Source organism: Suncus etruscus, chromosome 6 (assembly GCF_024139225.1).
Source record: "Suncus etruscus isolate mSunEtr1 chromosome 6, mSunEtr1.pri.cur, whole genome shotgun sequence".
Lineage (NCBI taxonomy): Eukaryota > Metazoa > Chordata > Mammalia > Eulipotyphla > Soricidae > Suncus > Suncus etruscus.
The window spans coordinates 109,459,771-109,473,836 of NC_064853.1; the positions used below are offsets into that span (position 1 = coordinate 109,459,771).

At 35.0% G+C, this 14,066-nt stretch overlaps 1 protein-coding gene across 1 annotated transcript in view; it reads right to left on the reverse strand.

The window, feature by feature from the left end:
• Positions 1–7,240: 7,240 nt before the first annotated feature.
• OSTN (osteocrin) overlaps positions 7,241–14,066 on the reverse strand; it is a 41,027-nt gene continuing 34,201 nt past the window's right edge. The window contains exon 4 of the mRNA XM_049776021.1: positions 7,241–7,337. Coding sequence (XP_049631978.1) covers positions 7,253–7,337 — 85 coding nt within the window. The 3' untranslated portion in view covers positions 7,241–7,252. The remainder of the gene's footprint in view (positions 7,338–14,066) is intronic.

Consider the following 14,066-nt stretch of genomic DNA (forward strand, 5'->3'; position numbering starts at 1 on the left):
GAATGAGAGAAGTACAAATCTTCAGGAGAATATATAGAACATCCCTTTTCCTTCTTCACTTAATAATAAACAAATCATATTAAGAAAATGGATCATAAGAACACGTCCTTCTTTAGTTATTATTTTTAATTGCATAAACATAAATGGTAAATGCATATTGGGGAAATTTTATTGCACCATGTTTTATTATTATAAAGAAAGAAAAATAGGGAGTTAACTATTTCCCGACTAAACTAATATATATGTGATTTTAATAATGCATGCATAAAATGGTCTATATATAATTTAAATTAAAACTAATAATTCTATGATATAGGGATTGAAGTTCAAGTTTTGGGGAAAAATGCTGAAAGTTCTTAAAGTTTAATCATTATAAGTATAAAGAATTTCACTGAAGTATCTTCCATGCTGTTATAACATATCACCCAAAGGAGGTTGTCTGAAAAATAAAAGTTAAAAATTTTCAGATTAGCGAGATATATCTATATAAATGGAAAATCCATAACTTCAGCTAAAACAGTTCAAACAATTTGCTCCTACTAACTTTCAGGTACAGGAATAATTTATCTTTTTGTTTTGAAAGGCAAATACAGGGACAATGGACTTGTATGCCTAAAGTTTAGAAATGTTTTTTAACAGCTATTGTTGAAAACCAAACATAACAAACCTTGAATTACAACATAATTTACCATTACAGTTTTAATCCACATGGCATATATTTTGTAAATACAACAAAGCAAAATGATAATTTTCTGATCAAAAAAGGCTCAGGGCATTTGAAGCATATTTTTAAAACTCAAATAATTCTTCCTTTTTTATCTTTGCTTTCTTTTGGTTGGGTCACATTATACAGTGCTCAGGGGTTACTTCTGATCTGTGCTCAGAAATTATTTCAGGCTGGCTATTGCTCTTTGGGACACTTTTTTTTTAATATAGTTATTTTGAGCTTTTAATTTTAGTTTGAGAGATTTCTTTCCTGGAAAAGATAAAAAGCTGACTGCTTTTCATCGTAAATAGCTACAGTAACATGTTGATAGTTTCTATTTTGTTTGTTTTGAGTCCAGCCTTATGTGAACATTTAAACATACTTCTTCTATTTGAATTTTATTTAATATTCATTTGGATTATGATAGTATATCAATGCTATATTGTATTGTATCATACTATGGTGTAATAGTTTATCGATATTTTCTTTCTTCTTTTCTCTCTCTCCCTCTCTGCTCTCTCTCCTGGCTCCTCTCACCTCTCTCTCATCCCCTCTCTCATCCTCTCTCTGTCTCTCTCCTCTCTCCTTTTCTCCCCTCCTCTGCATCCCTCCCCTTCTCTCCCCTGTCTCTCCTCTCCTCTCTATCCTCTCTCTCTCCTTCTCTCTCTCCCCTCCCCTACCTCTCCCCTCTCTCTCTCCTCTCTTTCTCTCCCCTACCTCTCCCCTCTCTCCCTCCCCTACCTCTCCCCTCTCTCTCCTCTCTCTCCTCCCTCTCTCTCCTCCCTCTCTCTCCTCCCTCTCTCTCCTCTCTCCTCCCTCTCCTCTCTCTCCTCCCTCTCTCTCTCCTCTCTCTGTCTCCCTCTCCTTCCCTCTCTCCTCCCCTCTCCCCCTTCTGCCCCATCTCTCCCTCTCCTCCCCTTCTCCCCCCTCTCCCCTCCTCTCCCCCCTCTCTCCCCCTCATCTCCCTCTCTCTTCCTCTCGTCTCCCTCTCTCTCCCCCTCTCTTTCCCCTCCCCCTACCTCTCCCCTCCTCTCCCTCCCCTACCTCTCTCTCATCTCTCTCCTCCCTCTCTTTCATCTCTCTCTCCTCCCTCTCCTCTCTCTCCTCCCTCTCTTTCCTCTCTCTCCTCCCTCTCTCTCCTCTCTCTCTTTCTCTCTCTCACCTCTCCCTCCCTCTCTCCTCTCTCTCTCTCTCCTCCCCTCTCCCTCCCATCTCCCCCCCTCTCCCCCTTTCCCTCCTCTCTCTCCCTCTCTCCCCCCCCCTCTTCCTCTCTCTCTCTCCCCCCTCTTCCCCCTCTCTCTCTTCCTCTCCTCTCCCCCCCCTCTCATCCCCCCTCTCTCTCCCTCTCTCTCCCTCTCTCTCCCCCTCTCTCTCCCCCTCTCTCTCTCCCTCTCTCTCCCCCCTCTCTCTCCTCCCCCCCTCTCTCAGAACCATATGGGACACCGGGGAGATGAAACTGAAGTTCCTCCTGGGTCAGCATGCAAGGCAAACTCCTACAGCTACACCATAGCTCCAGCCCCTGTTTACTCAATATTTTCTAAAATAAAAATGACAATATCATTAGCATACGTGTCTTAAATTATTAAAGGAAAAGTCTTAGTGTATGTGGTAGTAAAGTATAGTAAAACTCGTAACATATTCGTACCAAATTTTATCAAGTTAGTCATCCTGATTTAAATGGCAAAGACCTATAACGTTCTTGATTTGCTTAGGGAAGTTATACAATTTTAAACAAATACACAGAAATATGAATATTTAGAACTGAAGCATGCCCAAATCTTTTAACTTTGATATAATGCATTAAATATTTGAGTAAAATATGGTATAAATACCAGATTAACTTCTTTTCTAAAGCACATACCAGGGAAATATTAATATTTTTTTGCTGGAAAAATAAATAACACATGAGTAGATGTCTCTACATTTTACTGCAAACTGAGCAAAACTTCCATAATTAGATACGAGTTTCACTTTTCATGTGAAGACTTATAGTGAAACTCTTAAGGTAAAAGCCATAAATAAACCTTCCCCCCAAAGAATATACATCAACTCCCATCGAGGTGATTCGATTTTCATAAAGTCTTATATGTAGTTTCTATTTGTTTTAGAAAATGAATGAAAATTTATGAGCATTGAAATTTTCATTCAGCTATGACAACGTAGCATCAAGAACATCTTACGGGTTAGGAAGAGAATGTTATCCTAGAAGTGCAATGATCTGTAGCCTGCATCTTATAAAAGACTACAAATGTTTGGTCAAATTGATTTGTTCTCACAGATCTTGTGCCTTCATTTGTTAACAAACAAAATAGGATGTGATGAATAGCTATACTCTAAATGTCTAGCAGCTTAACTGGGTGACTGAACATTATTTAATAAGCCTTAAACATCTCTCTATTAAAATAATGCCACTTATATTTTATGGTTAGTTCATAAAAATATCATGACAGCAGAAAAAAGCAAAAATCATATAAAAATAGACATGTGAAATAAATATTTTATGGCTTTTATTACTCCTAAGTTGTAAAGCCTTTATATGAGGAAGTAAAAGTGTATGAACAACTGTTGGGTAAGAAATTCTGAAGCATAAATATCATGGTCAAACAGGGTGTCAACCCAATGACTGAGAAGAGGGGAAAAGAGTTTGTTTCCAAGTTCTTTAAATCGACTGTTTGGTGATATATTAAATTTGTGCTTTAATGCTAAGGATAGTATAGTTATGATACTCAGTGCATTATACTAAACAAAGGACATAATAATTTTTTTTGTTTTTTGTTTTGTTTTTTTTTTTCTGGCCACACCCATTTTGATGCTCCAGGGGTTACTCCTGGTTAAGCGCTCAGAAATTGCCCCTGGCTTGGGGGGGACCATATGGGACGCTGGGGGATCGAACTGCAGTCCTTCCTTGGCTAGCACTTGCAAGGCAGACACCTTACCTCTAGCGCCACCTCACCGGCCACAGGTCATAATAACATTGTTGAGTATTTTACCAAATATTGATTCAGAAAACATTATATTAATTGAAATACATTGTATAGTTAGAAGATGTATATGACCTTAAATTTTATAGGTCATTTATCTAAAACTGAGTTTGAAACTTTTTCCATATTATAAACTATTTTGGTTGAATTTAGAAATAATTAAATGGCTCTTAAGGAAAAAGCATAAAATTACAAATAAAAATTAATAAAGTAATTATTTTTGAAAGTGTGTCAATATTTTCAGCATGCCAAGAAAAGGTTTGATTGTATGATTTTAAATGAGTACTTTGCCATTGATAAAACAATTATATTCTACTCAAAATATATGAATTTTAGCAATTCTAGAAAAGTGAACGTTTTTTTTTGGTTGTTGTTGCATCTCAAAAATATAAAGAACAATCTGTTGTTTGGAAGGTAGTGTTATGCAAAAGGAATAATCTTGGCTGTATTCATTAAATCTTACATAGTTACTGGTTTTGTTGTTTCTATTTTTGTTTTAAAGCCACACCATATAGTACTCAGGGGCTGATACCTCTTGATGTTCAGGGGTCTGGCGATTAAATCCAGGTAAACTACTTGCAAGGCAAGCACCCTATGTGCAGTAACTTTTATTATTTTATTGATTAATGAACTCCATACCTAAAAAAATTTCTTTCATCTATTTCATTTTGAGAATGAGAAAGATGATATAAATTGTCTCATTATGCTTCATAGTGTGTTTTAAAACATTTGAAGGGAAGAAAAATTGGTTTAACAACAAAGTTAATGCTAATATGCTTCGCGTTTACTGTATATTTCTTCTGAAGATTATTTTGAGAGAAGCAAAACTTGGGTTCTGTCTTTCATAGCCTAAAATTGTGAAAGTGAGTCTACGTTGTCTTAGCTGTTTAGGATGAGAATAGACCTTCTAAAATCTCTGCTGAGAGAAAATATATAATCTTGCTTTATATTCACAAATGTTTAGTCTTCAAATAGAAATTACTTTATTTAAAGAACATGTATTGCATAGTCATAATACATGTGTTTACATATAAGTGGTAATGTGTTGTGTATGTAAACAATTTAGGAATTATTATGTTACTGACCCTACCCTGATCAGTGATTGTGCCCCTACCCTAGGGTGTGACCTGGCATTCTGCCCCCACCCTAGGGTGGTATCTGATTCTGCTTCCACTATTGGGTGGCATCTGATCCTACCATTGGGTGGAACCTGATTCTGGGGGATAAAAACAAGGGTCTGTGGGGGGCTTTTGGCTGGAATTGATGCTGAGGCTTTGGACTTCAGTCTTGTTCATCGAATAAAGTAATATTTTCCACAAGCCTGACTGTCTGCGAGCTGTTTACCCTCCACGTCACCTCAAAACTGCCGGCTGAACAGTGGTGGCAGACTTGTGCTCCGAGCTGGAGGGGAAAGACCTCATCCTCCATCCCTCCATCAGTCAACCTCTTCAGGGGCTGACTTGCAACAGTAATGAAATTATTTTTATAAAAGAAAAAATGTAAAAAGAATAAAAAGAGTACAGCAATAAGAAAATTTGTAAAAATTGTTTTTCACAATGGAGTCATTAAGTCATTGTCATTGTTTACTTGCTAAGCTATTGTTGCTAGTTTATCTTTCTGTTACATGTTTTATTTTTGAACATTAAGTGACTTTGAATCCATATTTGCATATAAAATGGTGTGGTTCTCTTGGAATGCCATACTAAAAATTTTGGTGTTGTCCCATGGCTCTGTAGGCATATGCGGTTGTGCAGTCCAGAAATTTAAATTTAAGCTCTGGCGGCTGATACTAAAGATTTTGTGGGGCATATTTTTAGCTGCCAGACCTTCCAGAAGTAGGAGAATATGGGAATAGAAGGGGGGTGTCCACACTCGTTATAAAAAAACTCCTAGTGATATCAGCCCAAATGCAAGGACACCTAGAGTTTTGGTAAAATTGGCAGAGATTTCAGAGTTCTGTAGTTCAGTGGTAAAAGTTGGGCCATTGGCGACTGTGAGTGGTGGGAGAAGCTGGCATGGGAGTGGACATGGCCACCCTCTCTTCCTGAGATTTCCATGGTTCAGCTGCACTGCCAGCGTACCCATAATTTTTCATGACTTGGTTTAAATCTGAATGCAGTTGCCATATCTGCATAGACTGAGTCTGTTCTTGAAATATATGTAAATCATTCTGTAAAACAATATGGCGACAACAGCCTGGCGATATTGCTATATCCATCACCAAAATCATCTCTTCACTAATGTCTCAGCTTCACCACTCTTCTACAGCTCTCTGCAGAGACACCAATCTGACCCAAACTCTGGGGTATGCTGGTATTTGGGCTGACAGCACAAAACTTTTTTAGAGTGAGTGCAGGCATCCTCCAGCCATCTCCTACTTCAGGAACGCCTGGCAGCTGAAAAAGCACTGCATAAATGCAATTGTCATGCATGCATTAGGCCAATTCTATATACTCACTCTAATTCTCAAAATTTAGTCTTTAAACCACAGAAAAATGTGAATGGATATCCGTTTAATATATATGCAAGGGTTCGATACTTTTGTTTCTAAATTTTACTTGCATCACAAATAGCAAAATGGCATTTTGAGATAGCTTACTTAAATTTTAATTTACTTGTATAATAATCATAACTATTAGTGAGTGTAAAGACTAGCATATACTATTCTATGTATGCTCTGTGATAAAAATGAATATAAAACCTCGTTGTAGGGAAGAGGTTTTCAGAACATAAGTAATTACATAGCTATTAGGTGCATGACCTTGAATTTGACTTGCATACACTGACCTCTCCAGCAGTCACTCTTACCCCCTGAACTGTATTGATTTTCAGGATATTGAAGATTGTATTGGTACATACTTCAAGGAACAAGATGATTATATAAAACAATGTATGCATAGTAGTATGTATAGGACTGAATACAGAGTAAAATTTCCGAATTGTAATATAAACTACAATAAATTGCATGAATATTTGGTTCAATGTTTTGAACTTCTATAAATATAGTTTAATCTTAATATACTATCACCATGCTATCATACAAATGTTTGTATATGATGTAGAGAAATAAGGTAACTTGATAGATAAAACCAGAGAGGCAGAACTAGAATATGGTTTTGTATTTTGATTAAATGAATAATAGTTTTTCTATGTTCTATGTTTTATTTTTAGAAATGTAGTTATTAGTAACAAAATGGTATGTGTTGCTGAAATGTGTCTTTTTACAATAGAGGATAGCTACAAATTTGTGTATATGATTTATCATATTAATTCAAACTTTAATCATGTTTTCATATTAATATTAAATAATATACAAATAAATAGAAGAGTATGAGAACAGATAATTTCTAGGCTTAAACTTATTTAGGATATATCTTTGCTTCTTTAAGGCTGTTTTAATTAACTTGTTACCCGTTGAGTAAAATATAAAAATGGTTGACTTATCAGCTCAGAAATAAAGGGAAGTTTATGTCAAGAGAAATCAATTCATTCTTAGTTGTAAAATGCTGATCAAAAGCCTGCTTATATTCAGACTTACTCAGATTATACTCACAATTGGAATCAATTAACCTCTGGAATTTGAAAGACGGTTTCCACCAATGCGATCCATGGGCATACCAAATCGTCTTTTTGGATGATTTACTACTTTCCTGAAACAAAGATGAAAATTTTTAAATAAAGTCCAAGTTATTAAGCATTACTTTTAACTTTTATTTCATGCAATTATGAGATTTTCTTCATGATTTGGAGTAAACATGAAAATTACAATTTATCGGCACCTACCATATGTCAGTCATTTTTATCCTAAAAATAGGTATTAATGAGTATTATATAGTATAAAGTATTTATTTATAAGTTCAAAAATAAAGTTCCACTTTACTTCCAAGGAAACCAAGGACATTAGCTTATTATAAAATGAGATGTCAGATATTATCAGCCAATCAACCTGCCAAGTGTAGGTAAGTCCTTTTTTTTTTTTTTTTTTTTTTATAAATTTTAGTATACTCCACTGTAATTGACACAGATTGTATTGGATCCAAGGATTTTTCTAGTATCCCGGGAAAGAAAATGATGGGAGGGAACAGCATACTGATGCCAAAACTGATGCCTGTATCTTCATTGCAATTTTTACCTACAGAAGATTTTTTAAATGATATATACATATATGTAAAGGTTCATATACATGTATATTTCTATGTGTCAATTACTCTTCGGAAAAAAATTTGTTTCTTCTTTTTTTTCTTTTTTATTCTTCTCTTCAGAAAAAATTTTAATCAATAAAATGAAGTTTAACAATCGTATAGAACTTTCAACTTGTATGTTTATATATTTTCTAGAAAGGAAGACTTTTTATTTTGATGTGGCTTAATTTGTTTAGTTTTATGCTTGTTTTCTTTACAGTGGAATTAAAGACTCCAACTAAAAAACCTCCAGTTAGATCTAAGTATAGCTCCTCTATGTATGATTTTTGTTCCCTTTCAATTAATGTGTGCCTTTATTTTGCACACTTTTATTCCATTGGTCCCTGGGATATTTTTGTAGTTGTTCTAGTAAATATTTTTAATTTATTAAGTTTTTGCTGTTGTTGTGATTTGGTTTTGGCAATGTGGGTTGGTGCTCTGGGAGTCTTCTTTGCTGTATGATCAGGGGTTACTCTTGGAGATGTTTTAAGAACCGTACCAGGGATTGAGTAAGAGTTGACTACATGCAAAGCATGTGATTTAGCTTCTGTACTATCTTATCTCTCCAAACCTCAGATCATTTTTGTTTTGTAATATTTGTTGAAGTTAGGAGTGAAATGACTCCATCTACTTTGTATGTATGTGTTATTCAAATAAATTTCTGATTTTAATCTATATATTTTCTTGATAAAGCCCTCAGGTATTTTCATCAGAATTAATTAAATATGTAGATTGCTTTTAGATAAGGTAGCCAGTTTAATAAAGTTATTTTCCAGTTCATAAACAAGAACATTTTTGCACTTACTTGTATATTCTGTTTATTTTAGCAGTGGCAAAGTTACTTTCACAATTTTTTATTAGACAAAAAATTTAAAATTTATAAAAAACACATAGTATCTCATAAAAACATGAACAACTTTGTCAAGAATAGGAAAACACCTAAACAGAAAATTTACAGATGGCTAACACACACATGATAAAAATATTTGACATTACTAATTAAAATATGCAAATTGAAACTTCAATGAAATATTACCTCACATCACTGAGAATAGACTATATCAACAAAAATGGAAAAAATATTGCCATGAACGTGGAAAAAATGGAACTGTGGTATGGTGCATAGAAATACAAAGTGGAGGGGCTGGAAAGGTGGTGCTAGAGGTAAGGTGTCTGCCTTGCAAGCACTAGTGTAGGACGGACCACGGTTTGATTCCCCGGCGTCCCATATGGTCCCCCCAAGCTAGGAGTGATTTCTGAGCACATAGCCAGGAGTAATCCCTGAGCGTCAAAAGGGTGTGCCCCCCAAAAAAAAATAAAACAAAAAAGAAATAAAAGTGGAACAGCCTTAAAAATGGTATGGAGTTTTCTAGAAGGAAATTTTAAGAAGAAATAAGATACAATACATCAATATCTTTTCTTATATTTATCTGAAGTGTATAAAATATAAAAAAGATTTAAAAAAATTAGAAAGATGCTTGCCTTGTATGCTGCTGACCTAGGTTCTTTTCTTGGCATCATAAATGGTCCCTTAATCACCACTAGGAAAGCAGGAGTGATTACTGAATGCAAGTAAGAGTGAATTTTGAACACCATTGTGTGTAGTAGACCAAACTCAAATTAAAACAAACTAAATATACTTTCATCTCTCTGTACATAACAGGAATATTTGCATAGCCACAACATGGGATCAGTTTAAATACCCAATGCCATATGACTGAATTATGAAGCTGTGGTATATAAACGACATGAAATAATCCTCTCCTATTAAAAAACATGACTTGTGATATTTACAATAAAATAGATGGTTGAGGTGATTATGCTAAGTGAACTAAATGAAAAACAATTACCAGATGGTTTCACTTATAAGTAAAATATAAATAACTAAAGCCTAAAATGGAAAAGCACTAAGACTAACTTCTAGGCGCAATAAAACAGCTGATTACCAGATGGAAAGGAAAGGAGAGAGAAATGAGTAGAAGTAGTCTTGAGTGTGTGGAATGGTGAAGGGGGCTGTGGGATGGAGATAAATTATTGATGCTAACCAGTTGTTTTCTATATATATAGAAAGATGTATCAAGCATGTATAAATTTGAATTGTTATAGCAATAGGTAAATCATCAAAAGTCAATAAAATGAAAATATCTAACATAGAAAGTAAACAAATTTATTTGACTTGTTATTGCAAACCCTAAAACATAATCATAATGGAAAAAATTCCAGTACTATAAATATTTCTTCATACATAAATCTACAAAAGAGATGTAGAAGATAGGATTAAGGACTTTATATAGAAAATAATCTAGAACTAATAAGATGGAACTAATTTAGTTAGCTAATTTCTTTTAAAAAAAATTACCCATGAGATAGAAAGATGGTAGGGCATAATGTGCTTGTCATGCATACAGTCACCACTGGTTTGATCTTCAGCATTGCAAATGGTTTCCTAAGCACTTCCAGGAGTGAACCATGAATGGAGCCAGGAGTATTCCCTGGGCATCAGGTTTGATGTTTGGTTACCAATCAGAGCAAAATGAAAAATAATATATAATTTAAGAGCTGGTTAGAGCTGCATTACCTACCATTGCTAATTTAAAGCTGAAAAGAGAGCATGGGTTAGGAAAAATAATCTCTGTCTCCTAAAAGTTATCCAGAGAAAATGTGGCCTTAGTCCTACAATAAAAATGAATTAAATTTCTGTTATACCTTGAATTATAAAAAATTTTCTTCTCACAATCTCCCTAGAGTTTTCAAGAAGAAACATAGCATAGCAAAGTCATGTCTTTTTTTTTCCAGACAAAATAAAGCGTAGAACAACATAAAAGAAAGTTGGCAGGGGCAGGGAGTGGGGAGAAAAGGAGATTACACCAGGTACAATAAAAAGTTCAATATAATTGCCTATACAATTTAGGACTAATGTCTATGTGTTATATGGTTAATATTTTAAAATAGTTAATTGATGGAACTTTTATTTCTTGTACCCAAACTTCTTTACTAATGCCATTATTTCACTTCAGGAAAGGGATAAAGTAGAAGCCATCTCAGGATAATTTTGTTTTTTCCCATTCCCCATCTCAGGATATTTGAAATGTTCAGAGAAAGTCCTAGAAGACAATCAATAGGAAGAAGTGAGAAACCAATCCATTGAAGGATTTAAAGAGATAATTGAAAAGACGAGAAAATGGCAGCAGGTTCCAAGACTAATACTATATTTGAGTACTGAGCTTCCAAAGCTTCCTTGGAATGAATGATTTCTGAAAAGCAAAGTTCCTTTCACTTTTATTTAAGGAGAAATAGTATGGTTTTACATATAATTATAAATGTATTTATTATATATATAATATATATAGTATATCTATTATATATACATTATATTTATTTATTATATATATTTATTATATATACATTATAATTAATGTATTTTTGTTCTAAAAATAAAACAATATTTTATTATGTCTTACTTGACTACAATTGAAAGGTAGCTGTAGTATGATAGGAATCACAATTATAATATATATATATTCCTTCTCTCTTTCTCCAATTTTTTTACGGATTTAATTAAAAAGAATGTTAGAAACCAGAAGATGGAGGATTTGGAATTGACTCAATTTCTTCTATTTTACCAGCAGTGTTGTGTTTGTATGCTATGGACTGAGTTTGCTTTCTTTTTGATAAAATTAAGGAACTGGAGAGGTAGTACATCAGTAAGGTATATGCCTTACATGTGGCCATCTTTTTCCCATCTCACACCACACAGTTCCCTGAGCATTGCTGGATGGCTCCAGGCAACACTGTTTCTTCACAGTGAAAACAACTTGATTAGCAAAGGACTGCTGAGGAGAGGAGATGGGGGCTCTAGAATAACACTTGGGTCCTCCCTAATACACAATATTGAAATAATTCTCATTCTGCTTATTTTCCAGAGAGTTATTTAACATACTTACTTGTAGGTTACATTTGATTGTTTTATGAATAACCATATATGTTTGTTCTCTGAACTGGTGATAAAGTAATGAATAGTGCATACCTTTGTTGTCATAAATCATATTTTACTAAAAAAGTGACATGTGAGATAACATGTGAAATATCACTTTGCATATTTTATTTAATTTTATTATTTATCCTATCCTATGATTCTAAGTCACTGTGTTCCAAACTATATGTAGCCTGTTATCTTAAAAGTAAAGTCTTTAGGTGTTTCTGAATACCTGAAGGTCTCCTCAGAGGCCTAGAAAGCGTACCCCCCAAAAAACTGCAATTTGAAGCTGCCCAGTGAGTAAACTCTGGCTGTGGGGGTCGACATCCAATAAGCTGAGCTCTCTGGCTTGTGGAGGCTCTGCCCTGCTGTGCCTTTGATCACTCTGAGGACTTCAAGGGAAACATCTCCTGTGCGTGTCTGTGTTTCTGAATACCTGAAGGTCTCCTCAGAGGCCTAGGGAGCGCACCACCAAAACTCTTTCTGACCAATGAACCCCATCACAACATGCAGGAAAAACCACACTACAAGCGTGACAATGGGGAAACCTCTCAGGCAAACACCATGCACATAGAATGAAGATGAAAGCTCGGATGACCTAATAAATTCCAACCACCTGATTAACCTCTCGGAAAAGGAACTTAAAATAGAAATATGGAAGATATTTGTAGAACTCAAAGAAAGCATAGATTGATCTGAACAGAACACAAAGACAGAAATCAGAAAATTCCAAACTGAAATAAAAAATTTGAAAAACATGGTAGCTCAACTGAACCTCAATGGATGGCCTCACCAGCATGGTAACAGCAGCTGAGGAGAGAATAAAAGTACACTGGAAGATGTGATGAAGAAAAACTCAACACAGCAGAAGAAATTGGAAAAGAAACTTAAGACAAACAAACAGGCAATGGAAACAGTACTCAAGGAATGCGAACAGATGAAAATAGAAGTCTTAGATAAACTCAACAGGAACAACACAAGAATCATTGGAGTCCCAGAGACCCAGGTAGGAGATCTCCAGGAAGCATCAACTGTTAAAGACATCATCAAAGAGATACTCCCAGAGTTAAAAACTAAATGTAATCAAATCCTGCATGCCTGAAGAGTACCAGCTAAAAGAGACCCAAAGAAAAACACCCCAAGACACATCGTCGTTACAATGACAAATTCCACAGATAGAGATAAAATACTGAGAGCAGCAAGATCAAAAAGGGAAATTATATTCAAAGGAGCATCTCTAAGACTTATAGCAGACATGTCACAAGAAACTCCCAAGGCCAGAAGACGGTGGTGGGATATTGTAACAAGACGGAATGAAATGAATGCCTCACTGAGAATACTGCACCCAGCCCGACTCATGTTCAAGTTTGAAGGAAGAATACATAGCTTCATGGATAAACAACAGCTCAGAAACTTCACAGATGAAAAACCCACCTTAAAGGAAAAACTGACAGGTCTACTCTAAGATGAGAGAGACCAACAAAAAACAGCAAACTTATCTACAAAGATGACATTAAATCCTATGACAATCATCCCCCTCAATGTCAATAGACTAAATTCACCAATTAAAAGACACAGAGTGCCAAATTGGGTCAAAAAGATGAATCCAACCATCTGCTGCCTACAAGAAACACATCTGAATAGTCAGAACAAACATAGACTCAAAATCAAAGGCTGGAGGAAAATCATCCAAGCAAACAACACCCTTAAAAAAGCTGAGGTGGTTGCCCCCACTTAGAGGGGGAAATAAGGGAGGTGTCAAGACCAAACTGATGCAAGACTACTAAGTAGTAGGTTATATACAGAGGGGACCACATGTTCTAGACGCCCTGGGGGTGAGGGAAGAGGAAATGGGAGGTAGGACAAAAACGGAGGTGTAGGGAGGACAATTTAGGGATGGGAATCCCCCCTGATTTTATGTAAATATATACCTAAAATATTATTGTCAACAATATGTAAGCCACTATGATCAAAATAAAAATTATATTATTAAAAAAAAAGCTGAGGTGGCATATTAATATGTGATGACACCAATTTTATACTCAGAAAAATTTTAAGGGACAAAGATGGACACTATGTACTAATCAAGGGATATGTGCAACAGAAAGAAATCAGACTATTAAACATATATGCACCCAATGAGGGGCCAGCAAATTAACTAAGTTAATTAATTAAGTTAATATTTATTAATTTATTAAGTTAATTAATTAAGTTAATTAACT